Genomic DNA, 17,976 nt, shown 5'->3' with positions numbered 1-17,976 from the left:
AAACAAAAAACAAAACAAAACAAAACAAAAAAACAAAACAAACAAAAAAACTAGAATCCAGCGGGGTGTTGGTGGCGCACGCCTTTAATCCCAGCACTCTGTAGGCAGAGGCAGGAGGATTTCTGTGAGTTCGAAGCCAGCCTGGTCTACAGAGCGAGTTCCAGGACAGCCTCCAAAGCCACAGAGAAACCTTGTCTCAAAAAATCAAAAAACAAACAAATAATCCCCCCTCTAAAAAAAAGCAACAACCCTGCTTGGAGTCCTGTTCAATTGTGGATTAGTAGTGTTTAGCCTCGAGGTGCCCCACGTGATAGATTATCTGCCTCTCGTCTGTGTTTTGTTCTTGTGATGAGGCATATTCTCTTGAAGCAGTTTGTGTCCTTTTTCTTTTTGGCGTGTGAGTCAAGAAAGTGGCAGACTGTTAATAGAGTCTCTGACTGGCCGTTAGAAAACTGGTTGTATTCAGTTCTAGCTTAGCCAGCTTCCCCTGTATTATACGGGAGTCCCCTACTTCCTGACCTTTAGATTCTACTGTAGAATCAAGGAGAAGGTCATTTGTTATCCGTGGCTCTCAGATGATGCTTTAGGAGCTGTGGTGGGGATGTGGGTAGGAAGTAGGGACCACAGCTGCTGGCCTCTGGGACCACATTTCTTCAGAAGCCTAAGTAGCTGCATGCTTTCACTTTTTCATTCATACTTTCCTCTTAGGAAAAGGCTTTTGTGGTTTAAAGACTTGAGAAGCACCAGTTTTGGTAGCTTCCGGGTCCCATTCAGGCTGTGGCTTCCTATCACCCAGAGGCTGTACCTGTTGGTAGAGGAAGAGGCTGATCACTCTGTGGGAGGGCAAACAAGTGGTAGGTGAAAGTCTCCTCCCTCCAGTGATGTGTTTTCAGGGCTGCTGAGGCATGGGGAAAAGCACTTTAATTGTCCACATTGCTGTTCTTTCCTCCCAAACATGAATTAGCTCTAATTACCGTTTGTCAGCTTCCATTTGCCTTTCTGCCTCCCAGGAAGGGCTCCTTACTGAGACTGCCTGGGGCTACCCGCTCTGCTGACTTAGGTGCTCTCTAGTGAGTGGCCTTCTGATTCTAACTTCGTAACATCAAGTCCATCCACACATCACACATTTACTGTGTCTTCTCTCTTTCTGTGTCCACATCCAGGCAGACAATTTAGAGAGATAGCAGAGGCTAAGCACTTTGCATGCATTCATTCATTTAACCTTCAGAGAAACTCTTAGTGGTTTGCACATTGTTTAATCACCTTTTACTGGTGAAGAACTTGGGCTTTGAAGCCAAGAGAGCTGCCCTATGATGTGTTGTCAGAGCTGACATGCAGACCTAGCTGGCCAGACACCAGAATCTCTCTGCTCATGACCATGTTAGACTATTTCTAAATAAACCAAGAAATGACTTTGCACATACTATATTCTTTTTTTTCTTTTTATTTTTTTAAAGGCAGGGTCTAACTGTGCAACTCTAGCTGGCCTGGATCTCACATACATACCAAGTTGGCTTCAAACTCAGAGAAATCTGCCTACCTCTGCTTCCCAAGTGCTGGGATTAAAGTGCTGTGGTTCTGGGGCTGGCGAGATGGCTTTGCAGTTAAATGCACTGGCTGTTCTCCCAGAGGATCCAGGTTCAACTCCCAAGTACCTACATGGCAGCTCACAGCTATCAGTAACTCCAGTTTCAGGGCTTCTGCTAACTTCATGCACATAAAGTAAAGTTAAATAAATCATTTTTTAAAAAGGTGCTGTGGTTCTGGCTACCACAGCTAGAACATACTGTGTTCTATAGTGTGAGGCTTATCTATCTATCATAGAAATATCTACATGAAAGAATTACCTTATAATTAAAATGGTCAGCACTCTTGTATTTAGGTAAGCAATGACAGTTTTTACATTTTGTTCACTTAACACCAAGAGGGTAAGTGAATATATAATTGATTTTATTGAACTTTGTTTTGATTTAAACATTAGTTATTTGTCATAACCTGTTGGGATTAGAAAATAGTCACTGAACTTTTAAAATCTGTGCAGTGTCATAATGATTGGTGCTTTCGCAGAGTAGACCTTGATAATTGGTATTAGTATGACAGTACACTTTGCAGTATTGTTCTCTTAGGGGACTGGAACCTGTACTGCAGTGGCTTTCTGTTTTTTCATTTACTTGAAATTACTTGTTCAATGCCCATCTTTGTCACAGAGCACATACTCCATGAAGGCAGGGGCTGTGTGCTCTCTGTACCTCTCTAGCTACACATTGGAGCTATTGTATCTCACATATATGTTGAACAACTCATTGAGGTCAGAACCCCAGAGTTCAGATGCTAGTAGCTATGAGTGGATTATACATCCTTTTTTCTCTGCCATCATTTACAATGGGGCAGTAATGTACTTCTACCTATTATGCTGGTTGTGAGAATTCAATCAGATAATACACATGAAAAAACATAATGGATAGTGACTTTCAAATGCCTATGATAGCATTGTTATAAAATACAGAGTTGAGCTTTTCCTGTTCCCATGAAGAATGCCATCTTTGGTAGAGGAATAGTACATTGTACTTGGTTTGGCTTAACTAGCCCCCATCAAAGGTCAGATAAGTATCTGAAGCATATCAGAATCATTCAAATCTCCCTGGGTGTGTTGTCAACTCTGACAACTGCATGAGAACGGCAGCCCGTCCTTCTCTCCTGTTTCCATTGTGATAAACCTCATCTCCACAAAAACCCTTATATACAGGAGTCTGGAGCATGTTGTCTGCCCCTTCCCATTCATATTAAAAATTGATATCATCTTCAGCTAAGATTACATTTCTTATCTGCAAGAACATGGCCTCTGATTTGAGGAAAATTTGCATTGACATCTCAGAGGGCAGGATTAGAACCATAGTCTTAGGTTTTGACTTTATACTGGAACAAAGCTGTTTACTGTAGGTTGATATCTGTGCTGTGCTGTGTGGATTACATATTGGCCCGTTAACTGTTTAGAGAATAGTGTTGCTAAGGAAGCAGTCTGTTTTCTTTATGATGCTGGCTTCCTACTGCATCCTGACCTAACACAGCACTCAGATCTTACAGGTCTGAAATTGTTCATTATCTAAAGGTCAGGTGAGGTCACCATGTGAGTAGAGTTTCAATTTTCTTGTATCTCTTGAGACTTGCTTTCTGACCAAGTATGCGGTCAGTTTTGGAGAAAGTTCTGTGATGTGCTGAGAAAAAGGTTTTGTGTTTTGGTGAAATGTTCTGTTAGCTTCATTATTTCTCTGTTTAGTTTTTGTCTGGATGACCTGCCCACTGGTAAGAGTGGGGTATTAAAGTCTCCCACTATTAGTGTGTGAGGTTTGATGTGTGACTTAAGCTTTAGTAAAGTTTCTTTTACAAATGTGGGTGCCCTTGTGTTTGGAGCATATATGTTAAGGAGTGAAATGTCATCTTGATGGATTTTTCCTTTGATAAATATGACGTGTCCTTCTCTATACCTTTTGATTAATTTTTGTTTGAAGTCTGTTTTGTTAGATATTAAAATAGCTATGCCATCTTGCTTTTTTTTTTTGCCATCTTGCTTCTTAGGTCCATTTGCTTAGAAAACCTTTTTCCAACCCTTTACTCTGAGATAATGTCTATCTTTGATATTGAGGTGTGTTTCTTGTATGCTGCAGATGGATAGATTCTGTTTTTTTGGTTTTTGTTTTCCCCTGAGACAGGGTTTCTCTATGGCTTTGGAGGCTGTCCTGGAACTAGCTCTTGTAAACCAGGGTGGTGTTGAACTGACAGATATCTGTCTGTCTCTACCTCCTGAGTGCTGGGATTAAAGGTGTGCATCACCAACACCTGGCTGGATTCTGGGTTTTTTTTTTTTTTTTTTTTCTCCCAACCATTCTGTTAGCCATATCTTTTTATGGGGGGAATTGAGTCCATTGATATTGAGAGCTATTAATGAGGAATGACTGTTAATTCCTGTTATTTTGTTGTTGTTGGATGTGTGTGTGTGTGTGTGTGTGTGTGTGTGTGTGTGTGTGTGTGTGTGTGTTTCCCTTCTTTGAGTTTTGCTGGTGTGAGTTCACTTCCTTGGGTTGGAGTTTTCCTTCTAGTATCTTCTGTAGGACTGGATTTGTTGGTAGATATTGTTTAAATTTGACTTTTTCATGAAGTTATCTTGTTTTGCCCATTTATGGTGATTGAAAGTTTTGCTGGGTATAGTATTCTGGGATGGCATCAGTGGTCTCTAAGAGTCTGCAAGACATCTGTCCAGGCCCTTCTGGCTTTTAGAGTCTCTATTGAGAAGTCAGATGTAATTCTAATAGATCTGTCTTTATATGTTGACCTTTTTCTCTTGTAGCCTTTATATTCTTTCTTTGTTCTATATATTTAGCATTTTGATTATTGTGTGGTGTGGGGACTTTCTTTTCTGATTAAATCTATTTGGTGTTCTGTAAGCTTCTTGTACCTTTATAGGCATTTCCTTCTTTGGGTTAGGAAAAATTTCTTCTATGATTTTGTTAAATATATTTTGTGGGTTTTTGAGCTGGAATTCTTCTATTTCTATCATTCTTAGGTTTGGTCTTTTCATAGTGTCCCAGATTTCCTGGGTGTTTTGTGTCAGGAGTTTTTTTTAGATTTAACATTTTTCTCTGATTGATGAATCTGTTTCCTCTGTTGTATCTTCAATGTCTGAGATTCTCTCTTCCACCTCTTGTATTCTGTTGGTGATGCTTGCATCTGTAGTTCCTGTTCACTTACCCAGATTTTCCATTTCCAGAATTCCCTCAGTTTGTGTTTTCTTTATTGCTTCTGTTTCAATTTTCAGGTCTTGAATAGTTTCCTTCACTGGTTTGTTTGTGTTTTCTTTGCTTTCTTTAAGGGATTTATTAACTTCCTCTACTTTTCTGTTTGTCTTTTCCTTGATTTCTTTAAGGGATTTTTTCATTTTCTCTTGAAGGACCTCTATCATCTTCCTAAAGTTGTCTTTAAGATCATTTTCTTGTGTTTCAGCTGTGGTGGAATATTCAGGTCTTGCTGGTGTAGGATAGCTGGGCTCTGGTGGTACCCTGGAGGTTGTTGATTATGTTCTTACTCTGGGGTTTAGGCATCTGGGTTTGGGATGATTAAAGGTCTAGGTGCTGATTTCTGAGTTTGTCTTTGTTGGATGGGTGTTTCGTCCCTTGGCTTCTTCTTCCTCTTTGGCCTTCTGATCTTTGTGGCCTGGATTTCTGGCCACCATGACCTCCAATCTAGTAGGGACTCTCTGTCCAAGTTGAGGGCTGGCTCTCTGGTAGCTAGCTCAGCCTTTGGTGCTGCAGGGTTTTTTTTTTTGTTCTTCTGACAGGTGTAGGCTGGGGTTGGGGACAGAGCCTGGCAGTGGGGTGGGTGGTGAGCTGGGAGGGCCTGGGTTGTGGAATGGGTCTTTGGGAACAGAATCTAGGGAGTAGGGAAGTTCAGCTTGCAGGTGGGTCACTCACCTGCTTTTCTGACTGGTGTGGCTTGCACCTGAGTATCAGAAGTCCACTGGGGATGGGGACAGGGCCTGGCTGTGGATTTGCAATTAGGTAGGAGGGGCTGGCAGTGGAATGGGACTTAGGGGATAGAATCTAGGGAGTGGAAACACATGAATGGAATCAATGACTAGAAATTAATGACTGTTTTACATGAGGTCCCATATGAGTAGGTGCTCTGTGTACCTTGGAAGTTACAACCAGTTGAGGATCTGTAACACATCACCATGCAGTTTCTGTTCTCCTTTGATTCAATTTCCCTTTCCCCTTATCCTTGTTGTCCTGTGATTGCAACCCTCAATGGAAATATTAGAGAGAGAGAGAGAGAGAGAGAGAGAGAGAGAGAGAGAGAGAGAGAGAGAGAGAGAGAGAGAGAATGTGTGTTTCAAGGACCGATCATTTGTTTGTTACCCTTAAAGACTTATTTTTGACTGGACTCAGACTTATAAGTAGAAGTTCTCAGCAAGGACAGCCTACGTCTCTTGGCAATCTGTTCCTGGCATTTTTCTTTGGCTTCTCTCACTCTCTTGGCCAAAAGTTTAGCACATTCTGCAGCCTCCTCCTCATTTTTCTTAGTGTGTTGTTTCTTCAGAGCACTTGTGTTGCAGGACACGTGGAGGAACAGAATGCTGGATCTCGGGGGCTTTGATTCTGAGCTTCTCACCTCCTTTGTTTCAGGGCTTTCTGACAATATATTGGCAGACATCATATTCTTGAGAGAAATTGAAAAACTTTTGCATTCTGCTAGCTCTTCTTGGTCCCAACCCCTGAGGCACTGTAGTGTCGTCTGTCAGTCCAGGAATATCCTTCTTTCCCCTTTTTACAATAACCAAGTTGAGAACACTCAGCTTGGCATCCACAATGTTTCCCTAGACAGATTTGCACTCCCCTCTCCAGTTTTCCATGGTCTGTAACAACAATGCCCCTCACTCACCAGCAGGTGCACTCTGCTGTGGGTCAAGACAACTTGCCTTATGGGAAAACCTTGTTTGTCATTTCCATCGCTGATTTGAACTTGTAACCCTTCCACCCTTCACCCAGAGCATCAGCAGCTACTTCTGTGGCCATGCTTCTCATAGAAAGTATGGAAGTTTGTGTTCATTGTCCATTTCAATGAGTTTCTGGCAGCTGTTGGCTGGTAAAGAGATGTTCTGCTTAATCTTGACATAGTTAGAAGTTGCCACAAAAAATGAGTGTTTTATTTTTTTTTAAAGAATGTTCTTATTTATTCTTTGAGAATTTCATAAATATATTTTGATTATCTTTATCCCACTTTTCTAGCTCCTCCTAGATCTTCCCCCACTTTCCCACCCACCCAACATCTTATTCATTCATATTCTCTACCCACTGATCCCTTAAAACCCATTAAGTCCAGTTTGTGTTGGCTGACTAGTCTCAAAAGTGGGCTTGCCTTGTAGTGCAATCAATGCACCAGGTATCACTCCATTGAAGAAAACTGATTTTTCTTTTCTCAGCATCAGTAAAATGCCAATAGCTTCTCAGCTAGGTGTGAGATTTCACACCCACCTTCCCTTCTCCATCCTGAGATTGTGGCTGGCTTCAAGCTTGTGCAGGTTTTGTGCATGCTGTCACCATTTCCATGAGTTCATATGTACATCTATCCTGCTGGTTCTGCAGAACACTGCTTCCTTGAAGTTATCACCTCAAGCTCTTACAGTCTTTCTGCCCCCTCTTTTCTCCATAGATCTTCAATTATTATTATTACTATTTTTTGGATAAGATCTCATTATAGATGGTTGTGAACCACCATTTGTTTGCTGGCAATTGAACTCAGGACATTGGAAGAACAGCCAGTGCTCTTAACTACTGAGCCATCTCCTCAGCCCTTAGAGTCTGAGTCTTGAGGGGATGGTGTTGTGATGGAGATGAGTGTCTTTAATTGGGCTCTATTTCTAAGGAAGTCAGGCTATGCTGCTGTATTGGCTAGTCTGATGTTGAAATCTTCAGTTGGAGAGATGCTCCTGCCAGTCTCCCTGGCAGCTAGGATTATAGGTGCATGTCACTGTACTTAGACAGCTCTCTGAGTCTGATGAACAGATGCAATTATGTAATTACTGCACTGAAATCAAGTCTATTTCCATCATCTTAGAAGGTTTCCTTGTGCCCCCTTTGTAAACTCTCCTCCTTTCCTACCCCCTAGCCCCTAGCAATCACTAGTCTGTTTTTTCCTATAGTTTGGGCTTTTCCAGAATACCATGTAAGTGGATTTATGTAGTTCATGGCCTGTTGATTTTGGATTACTTTTGTTGACTTATGCAATTACTTTTACCTTTATAGTTATTTATGTTTTATGTGCATGAGTATTTTAACTGCATGCATGTTTGTGTATCACATGCATGCCTGGTACCCACAGAGGCCAGAAGAAGATGTCAGATCCCTTGTGACTAGAGTTACAGATGGTTGTGGGGTTCCATGTGTGGCTTATAGGAATTGAACCCATACCATCTGGAGGATCAACCAGTGCTCTTAACCACTGAGCCACCTCTCCAGGCCCAATGATTTTGGATGCTTTAACTTTGCATACTTCTTTGGAAGTTCATTCGGGTTGCTGAATGCATCAGTAGTTCATTCCCTTATTGTGAAACAGTATTGTTTTTTTTCTCTCTCTTTTTTAAAGATTTTATTTATTTATTATGTATACAACATTCTGCTTCCATGTATAGCTGCACACCAGAAGAGGGCACCAGATCTCATAATGGATGGTTGTGAGCCACCATGTGGTTGCTGGGAATTGACTCTTTTTAAATGGAAACTTTATTATAAAGAGGATGAGTGGTGTTTCATTGGATGGATAATGGATATACCACAGCTTGTTAATTCAGTTGCTATTAATAGGCATGTGATTGTTCTCGGGTTTGACTACTATTCATGGATATTTGTAGAGATATGGCTTTATTTTAGGATCACGATTTCTAGGATATATGCTAAATATACATTTAACACTAAAAACTATAAGATACTTAATTGGCTTTATTATTTTCCCTTATCTCCTATGGTACCTAAATAATGTCATTAAGCAAGAATGATGTAGGGCCAGAATTTGATTTCAATTAATTCTAGATGCTTTGTTTAAAAGAAACCTATGCATAATCTTAAAAGGAGCGGCTGTTGATGCCTGTAGGAAAAAGGCAGGCTCGACGGCACCAGGATCTCTTTTACTTTGTCTCTCCATTATTCAGAAACAATTCGGCCTCAGCCTCTACTTCCCATGCTTTTTGAAGACAAAGCCACCTTATGCCATTCCTATTAAAGCCCATGGCAAATGGGTTTCCTATGAATGGGGCATTGTGGACCAGAAACAACAGTAGGCTAGAAGTTGAATTGTCTGCTTTAACATTTTGGGATTTTGCTTCTACCTATTTTCTAATATTATATTTAACTTTTAAACCAACTGTCAACTGTTTTCCAGAGTGGCTGAACCATTTTTCATTCCCCACCAATAATCCCTGAGAGTTGGAGTTGATCTTTATCTGTCGGCACTTAATATATAAAGTTACCTATTTATAACTTATATTTCCCTAATGAACAGAGATCTTGACTATCTTTTCATGAGTTTATATGCTGTCTACATCTCTGCATCTCTTTTCTGAGGAAATGCAATGATTGACTTTTGTGTGCATGTTTATGTACATGAATATGTGTGAGTGTGTGTGCATGTATGTGTGAGTGTGTGTATGTGTGTGTAAGTATGTGTGTGAGTGTGTGTGTGTGTGTGTGTGTGTGTGTGTGTGTGTGTGTGTGTATGATACTGTGTATGATACTGTGGGACTTGAACTAGGGACTTCTCACATGCTAAGAAAAGCAGTCTTTCACTGAGCTGTCTCTCTGTCACTGATTGACTTTTAGAAGAGGATTCAGATCTTTTGTGTCAGAATAAGGACATGATGAATGTAATTCAGCAGTGTCATTAACCAAAACGTTTCACCTTTTAGTACAAAATCACAGTCAGGTACATTCACTCATTTGTTCCTGGATTTGCTTTAGTCATCATTCACTGAGAACATTCTGTATGCCATTCCATGAAAATGTAGGACTTAGTTCTGCCCTTGAGTTTATTTTTCAGTTGGAAAGACCTCGGGTGAGTGCTGATAGGGGAAGAGCCAAGTGCTAATGGGAGGCATGAATCAGCATGATATATTTGGGGACTCTAAGTACTCTGATTATTCCTACTTGATGAGCTAATTAAAAATTCCAAAAGCAGAACCTTCACCTTAAAACAAAAGTATTATCTTTTCTTTCCTCAAATTCCAGGTTGTGTGTCTCACCAGACGCCTTTAATTACTGCTTCATCCCCCTCAAGGCAGAAAACCAATGTGCTCTGTACAGCTTGTGTCTCAGCTTCAGTGCTGGTGGCTCCTTGTCTGTAACAGCCTGTAGGACGCAGGGCAGTGTCCCCAGACCTCTGCAGCTGCTCTCAGAGCATGACTTTGAAGCTTTGCATTTTGCCTTGCAGACTCTCACTCAGAACTTTATTGTCTTCCCTTAACTTTGGGTCCCAGAATCTATTGCTTCCCTGTTTCCCAGCCCTGGATGGAAACCAGCAGGTACAAGCAGACAAGGTCGAGTTACTTTTAGAAGCAATTACAATCATAACCGAAGTGGCAATTGAGCCAGGATGTCTGAAATACAGTCAGATAAATAAGATCAAGCTTTCCACATAGTCTTATCTCTTTAGCAAGCCAGGTAAATATGGGCTTCATTTTTCCAAAAGGTTTATATGCAAAATGGTTAAAAACAAGACTCAGCACTTGAAGCCACAGCTTCCTTTTTATGTTAACATTCGTCTGCAGGGGAGTCTTCATTTCCCTGGAATGCTGGGTGATGAAGCACCACTCTCTCAAATAATACTTATTTTCTCTGCTACTTTCTATTGTGAGGCTGTGACAAATCTTGGGGAATGAACAGCTCCTACCTGACAGGGAGAGCAATGCAGTGGTGAGTCACCTGGAGATAGCAATGGGCATGAGTGTTCCTAATATCTGTCTGAGACTTCCTCCACCTCCTCCCAGTAAGTCTGTTTGCACTGTGGAAAGGTCTCCTAAGGCTCAGAGCCCCGCAATGCAGATGTTTCTGAAAACAGACTTCATGCTGCACAGAGAGTGGCATGATTGATTGATTTCTCTACTTATTTTTAGCTGTTTATTTTGTGTGTGCTTTCTTGGGGAGAATCTCAAATGGAAAGGGTTGGTTAACCAGCAGTCTCTTTTCAAAGCATGTATTAACAAACACATGGATTATGCAAGGCCGATCTTTTGCTGTTGTGTCCATGTACTTGTAAATGTCTGCCTTCTTTTATACCACTGATTCTTCATTCCCCACTGTCCTCACTCCTTCCTTCCTTCCTTCCTTCCTTCCTTCCTTCCTTCCTTCCTTCCTTCCTTCCTTCCAAGCACATCTCTGCAGTATGTTTGATGCATTTCTGTGGGTTTGTATTTCCTTGTAAAGCACAAGGACATATTTGTGTGTTATCTTTTTTTAATTGATGTAATGTATTTATTTTTTATCCCATTGTATGTAATCTGTAAGTTGCATGACTGGTGGCATGCTCCTGATGTGGATCTGCTTCTTACCTTCAGGCACTGTGCTGTTCTAAGACTGGGTGCTGCTGTTTCTGTGCTTACTCCATTGCTTCCCAGAACCAGGCAGTGGTAGTGGCATGCACTCACCTTGGTTTGCAAATACACTCACGATAAACCTCAAGGTTGATTTCATGATGCCATAATAAGCTACAATAATAAACAACCTCATGGGTCTAAACTTAGGGACTTGTGCAGCTGTTTTTGGGGGACTGTTTTGCCAGGAGCAGGAATGTTGGGTTATGGTAAAATGCATACTCATTCTGATTGCCAATCACTCTGCTGAATGACCCAACCAGCAATGAGTGAAAGTTCTTGTTTATTTGTCATTTTGTCTTGCTATGTAACAGTGTCCATCTTTCTGATATTTACCCAAATAATAAGGCATAAAGAAATATCTTCTTATCTTAATGTGGATTTCCTGACTTTAATGCATTTAAGCATCTGTATATTTGCTGGCTGGCTGTAACTCAGTGGTATGCTAGCCTAGCACATACGAGGAAGGCCCCACTCAGTCATCAAGTCTATGTTCCCTCCTTCACAATCACACACTCAAACCCTCACTTCCTGTATTTAGAAGGTATCAGGTTTCCAGTTCTTTGAATTGTGTTTTGTCCATTTTGAGTTTCTATTTGGGGCCCCATTCTTTGTGGTCTGTGTTTCTTAACTTTGATGTGTTGTAAGTCACCTAGTGTTTTATTTACCTTTATGTTGCTGTGATAAAACACCACGACCAAAAGGGACTTACAGAAGAGAAAGTTTATTTTAGCTTATGGTTCCAGTGGGAGAGTCCATAATGATAGGGGGGCATAGTAACAGATGACTGGAACAGGAAGCTAAGAGATCACATCTTTAACAGCCAACACAAAGCAGAGAGAGTGAAGTGTAAGCTGGTAAGGTCTCTCCTGGGGACATACTTCCTCCAGCAAGGTACCACCTCAAAAGGTTTCATAACTTTCCCAAACATCGACACTAGCTGGGGACCAAGTAGTCCAGTATTTACCAATATTTCCCATGTAAACCACCACACCTGGAGGTCTTGTTACAATTCAGGTTAGGCTTCTCTAAAGATACAGGTGGGTCTCGAGATTGCAGACAGTTGTGGACCTTGAACTAGTCTTTGAGCGGTTAGGTTGCAGAAGCCTCCCAGTCTGTCTCACTTTGCTACCATTGTCTACAGCTCAGCTACTCGGACATATCAATATTTTGTTTTATGGTTGTGATTGGGATGACTTGTTTCACAGAGTCCTTCATTATCCCAGGGCCAAAATGATTTTCTTGTTTATTAATTTTATAGTTTTGAGTTGTTGAGATAGGACAATGGTTCTCAACCAGTGGGGTGCAGCCCCTTTGGGGCTCAAACAACCCTTTCACAGGGACCCCATATCAGATATCCTGCATAGCAGATATTTACACTATGATTCATAACAGTAGCAAAATTATAGTTATGAAGTGGCAATGAAATAATTTTATGTTGGGGGGTTACCACATGTGAGGAACTGTATTAAAGGGTCACAGCACTGAACAATTGTGCTAAAGTTATCTCCCTGTCTCAGCCTCCAGACTAGCTAGGATTGTAGACACAGGATTCACTGTCCAGCACATTTATAGTGTTATGCCACCGTAAGGGCTGACTATTATTTAGTTACCTTTGCATTGTGTGTATCTCAGCCAACTAATTTTTATCTTTCTATTTGTAGTAAGCAAGCAAGTTTTCTCAGCCTTATAGTCTTTTTCCGTGATTTGGGGTGCTGTAATGATAAGTCTTTCTGCCAGCTGCCTGAGATTAATTTTAGGTACAATGCTGCTGGCCAATGACTAGGAATACTTATCTGCTAGCTCAGTCTTAATTATCAACCATAATCATAAGACTTATCTTATGGAGGATGTCAGTGAAATGTGTCCTGTCTTCCTGGGATCACATGGCGGCTCCACAGAGGGGTGGAAGAAGAGAACGACTTCCTACTTGTCCCTGCTTCCTATGTCTGCCTCCTATGTCACTTCCTGCCTGGATCACAAGACTTTACTACATTTCCCAGAATCTTCCTAGACTCCTAGTCCCACCTAACTTGCTGCCTCGTGGCAGACCAATGCTTTATTCAACAACCAATAAGATAAACATACACAGAAGGATGTCCCCATCAGGGCAGTACTTTCATCTTCGAGTTTGAGGACATACAGATCTGCTCTCTGTTTCCTCCTTTTGTGGTTCAAATATATGCTTGTGTACTAGCATTGTACAGTTCTTATGTGTGTAGCTTTGAAGTATGTTTTAGTACATAGCAGGGTAACTTTACACCTTAGTTCTTCCTTTTCATATTTGTTGTTTTATCTGTAAGTAGGGCTCTACAGTCATTTGTTTAGATCTTTCATGTCTTTTAGTAGAGATTAAAGTATTTTCCATAAGATCTTATGAGATATTCTTTACATTTTCATAAATGTTACTATTTTTTTTGTTTTTACTTTTGAGAACAGCATTTTACTTCTGCTACATTTACTCATTAATATTTCCAATATAGAGACAGACAGTAGTTTTTATAAACTCATTTTTTTGTTCCCCTACTTTGATGGCCTTTCTTATTTTTGTTGCTTTGGTTCATTTTCCTATGTAGGCTATTACTCTGTTTGCAAATAGTGACCGTTTGGTTCATTCCACTCTTTGCTTTTTAATTTCATTCTTTGTCCTCATCATTTATCTATAGACTATTTTTAAAGTAGGCTTAAGTATACAGAAAGCTTCAAGAGGAAGTATAGAGTTCTCATACTCCCTCTTACATAGTCAGAAGTTCCTGCTCTTACTTAGCACCTTGCACTGGTGTGGCGTGTCTGTTACAACCGACGAGCCAACGCCTGCACATGAAAAATGTTAATCATGGTGGGGAGTGCACATTAAGTCTCACTCTCTGTGTGGTACAGCTCTGTGGGTTTTGTTATTATGTAACCACTATTACATAGCCTACAGAATAGTTTCCCCAAACAATCCTCTGGGCTCCACATCTTCATACTCAGCCCCTTATTCCCTATCGTTGGCAGTTACTACTCTTTCTGGTGTTTCTGTAATTTTGGCCTTTTCAGAATGTCATGTGGTTGGCATCATCCTCAGGCTATTCTTGGTTCATTAACAGTATTCACTTAAGGTTCTTTTATGACTTTCTGTGGCTTGATAGTTCATTTTTTCCTATTTTCTTTCCTTTCATTTTCTTTTTTTGAGACAGGGTCTTTTTTCATCTCTCTATGTAGTCCTGATTGTCTTAGAACTCACTCCATAGATCAGACTGGCCTCTAACTCAGATTCCCTTGCCTTTGTCTCCTGACTGCTGAGATTAAAGATGTGTGCCAACATGCCCAATTTAGTTTATTTTTTCTTGTCAACGAATGATTCTTTATTGCATGAATATACCAGGTTGCTTATCCAATTGCCTGTTGAAAGGCACTTGCTCTTAGGTTTTCCCAGTTGTGGATGAGACTGTTATGAACATTCATGTATGTGTTTTCATCTTGACATAGTTTTCAGTTTATGTGGGTGAAGACCCAGAAATGTTGTTTCCGGGTTGTATGGCAAATGCATGTTTAGGTTGGTGGGAAACTGTTACACTGCCTTCCACAGTGTCTGTGCCACCTTGCCCACCAAGAATGAGTGAGAGATCCTGCTGCTCCGCTTTCTCACCACTGTTGGTATTAGTGCCATGGCTCTTAGCCATTCTAATAGGTGTATAGCGGGTCTCATTATTGTTTTTATCTCTGTCTACTGAGTGTCTTCTGCCCAGTTTGCCATTGCCAGGTGACTTCTTGTATCAATCTCTATCTTGGCTTTTGACACAGTCTCTCATCGAACCTGAAGCTCACTGATATGGCTAGACTGACTGCCAGTAAGCTTCAGGGAATCTTCCTGTCTTTGCCTTCCTAGCTGGGGGTCACAGGAAAACAGGAGATTCCTTATGTAGGTTCAGGGGGCCCTAATTCAGGTTCATATGCTTTTTTTTTAACTGAACTATCTCTGTAGTCCCAAATATTTTAACTGAAAAATTATCATCATTATTATTATTATGTGTGTGTGGGGTGCATGTATCACTTTGTGGAGTCAGATTCTCTTTCTACTTTTGTGTGGGTTCTGGGGATCAAACCCAGGTCACCAGGCTTGCATAGTAAGCACACTGACCTGAGGGGTCATCTTGCCAGCTTCAATGTTCTCAATTTTCATGAAGTTTATTTACAAATCTTTCCCTCATGGATGGGTGCTTTTGGTGCTGCATCCAAAAAGTCATTGTGAAATCCAAAGTGAACTAGATTTTTTTCAGTGTTGTCTCCCGAAAGTTTTATAGTTTTGCATTTCACACTGAAATTTATGAACTGGTTTGAGTAATTTTTGTGAATGCCTATGTCACCTTTTGTTTTTAAATGCAGGTCTCCAGTTTTCCCAGTACTGTTTGTTGAAAGCATTCTGCTTTCTCCATTGAGCTGCTTTTGCTCCTGTTAAAGATCAGTTGGCTGTGTGTGTGTGGCTCTATTTTGGGGCCCGTTGTTCCATTCCATCAATCTATTTTTCTACCAGTGTCATGTTGCTTTCATTACTATGACTGCCTTATAACTTTGAATTTCTGAAAAAGGATTTGTGATATGTTGTTATTTTAGTTGCAGAGGAACTGGGTTAATTTTAATAAAATGACAAAAATTTAAAAAATTAAAGTATTGATTCTTCTTCTAGGGGTATCATTCTTTCAAAAGCTGACACAAAATTCTTCTAGTAGAATGAGGACTTTCTGCCTGCTGTCACTTATTTTGATCTGACAACACTGAAAATCAAAAGCATAGATGGGGAGAAATTCTGTGTTTTGGTTATTCTTAAATATTATTGTATTCCTTTGCATGTGTGGTGACTTAGCTGTGCATGTTATATAAAGTTCATACCGATGCAGCTTAATACTTCAATATTATTTCATAGTAATATTTTAATAATTTAATATTTAATATTTAATAACTGACAGATATTTGCTGGAATATGGATATGTGAACCTGACCGAATTCCATTTTGGATTCCTTTTAGATCAATGATGCCTTCCTCCACGTGATTCAGCGCAAATCCACGGGCAAGGTGCTCCTCTCCCTTAAGTAACTCCTCACCCAGGCAGCAGACCCGGGATCTGATCTCCCTCCTGCATTTTAAAGGTCTCTGTCTTCCTCACTGACCCTGGTGATGCATCTTGGTGTCAGTTCCCTTTGGTTCTGCGTTCTTGCTGCTCATAATCAGTGTGATCGAGAGATTCTTGCCCCAACTCTGCTCTTTCTGAGAGAAAAGGGTACAATTAGTAGTTCCACAAGGAGACCATGTCTCGGGCAAGCCAGGATGTGTGCTCACTGATGTCAGAGTGTTTCAAATGTTAAGTCTGTTGTCCCGGACCCCAGAGTTGGCCCCATGCCTCTACACCTCCTTTTCTATTCTGATTATTTCTCTCTCACCTGTTGTTTCCAGGGGTCTTCTAACTGGCTTTCCTATGGCTGAACTCTCCCATCCCCTTCAGCCACGTGCCACATTACTGCCATGGTGTCTCCCTGAATGCGCTCTGATTAAGTCTCAGTGTCTCAGCTCTTCATGCACTGCAGAGCTCAGGCCTTTCCTAGCATTATCTCTGCCATCCCCCATTCCCTAAGTGCCTTTGCCGATCTCCCCTCCCTGTGTTCTGTTCCTGTGGTCTTCTCTCCTCCACCTCTCAGGCCTTTCTGGTTTGCAGGCCTGGCCTTTTCCATCTGCCTTCATTCTCAGGAATGTGTTGCTCTCTGCCGCTGCTGCCTTCCCGACTCCACCCCCCAGGATTTGCCACACTCCCCTTGAATCATAGGGACACATGTGTAGTAGATGGAACACAGGGTTCTGAATCTAAGATGTGGGTTTGAATCTCAACCTCCCTGCTGCCCGGTGGTGACTCAAGTGATTGACTTTTGCTTTTCTTGCTGTAAATCAGTAGTTCTCAACCTGTAGTTTTCGACTCCTTGGGGTTGACCAACCCTTTCACAGGGGTCGGGTCACATATCAGATATCTTGCATATCAGATATCTACATTACAATTTATAACAGTAGTAAAATTACAGTTAGGGAGTAGCAACAAAAATAATTTTATGGTTGGGGGTCACCACAATATGAGGAACTGTATTAAAGGGTTACAGCAGTAGGAAGGTTGAGAATCACTGTTGCAAAGTGACTGTTATAATATCTGACTTTCAACGTTGCTATGGGCAGTACATGAGGTATTCGGGTAAAGCACCTAGCAATGGTAATCCATTAGTCAATGCTGGCTCCTCCTACTTTCTCTCCTTTCCATACAAGTTACAAGTTCCTTGAGAGTTAGGTACCATGTTTGAATCCCCTGTTGACTTCCAATACCTTTTATCATTCAATTTAATTTGTCTAGAATCTTAAATTGTGGGATTATATTAAGGATATGTTACTCTGGAAACAACCCAAATGCCCTTTGACAGGTGAATGTATAAATATGCATACTAGTGTTTTTATATATACACATAACACACACACACACACACACACACAAAACATATATATGTAATATATATTAGGTTGCATATATATTGTATGCCAGTGAGACATAAAGTAGGTGGTCATCAGGAGCCCCTCTGGAATAGATGCTGGTAAACTTAACACCTCTTCCAGGGGGAAATAGGGAGAAATAGGGAGTTGCTTAAGGCATGTGGAGTTTCAGGTTGGGAAAATTAAAAAAAAAAATCTGTGGAAATTCATGGTAGTAATGATTACCCTAATGAAATACTGAAGGATACACTTCCAATTGTTTTAAAAATGGTTGCAATGGTAAATGTTATACATGTTTTGCCACAATAAAACACTTTTAAATAAAGATGTGTTGCTGTTA

General features: G+C 40.7%; 1 protein-coding gene across 1 annotated transcript in view; it reads left to right on the top strand.

Moving 5' to 3' along the window:
- The window catches only part of LOC100752419 (quinone oxidoreductase-like protein 2), a 35,024-nt gene extending 17,048 nt beyond the window's left edge, over nucleotides 1-17,976 (top strand). The window contains exon 10 of the mRNA XM_027417285.2: nucleotides 16,140-17,976. Within this exon, the coding sequence (XP_027273086.1) occupies nucleotides 16,140-16,208 (69 nt within the window). The 3' untranslated portion in view covers nucleotides 16,209-17,976. The remainder of the gene's footprint in view (nucleotides 1-16,139) is intronic.

This window comes from Cricetulus griseus, chromosome 5, assembly GCF_003668045.3.
Source record: "Cricetulus griseus strain 17A/GY chromosome 5, alternate assembly CriGri-PICRH-1.0, whole genome shotgun sequence".
In the NCBI taxonomy this organism is placed as follows: domain Eukaryota; kingdom Metazoa; phylum Chordata; class Mammalia; order Rodentia; family Cricetidae; genus Cricetulus; species Cricetulus griseus.
This window is presented reverse-complemented; position numbering and strand designations above follow the sequence as displayed.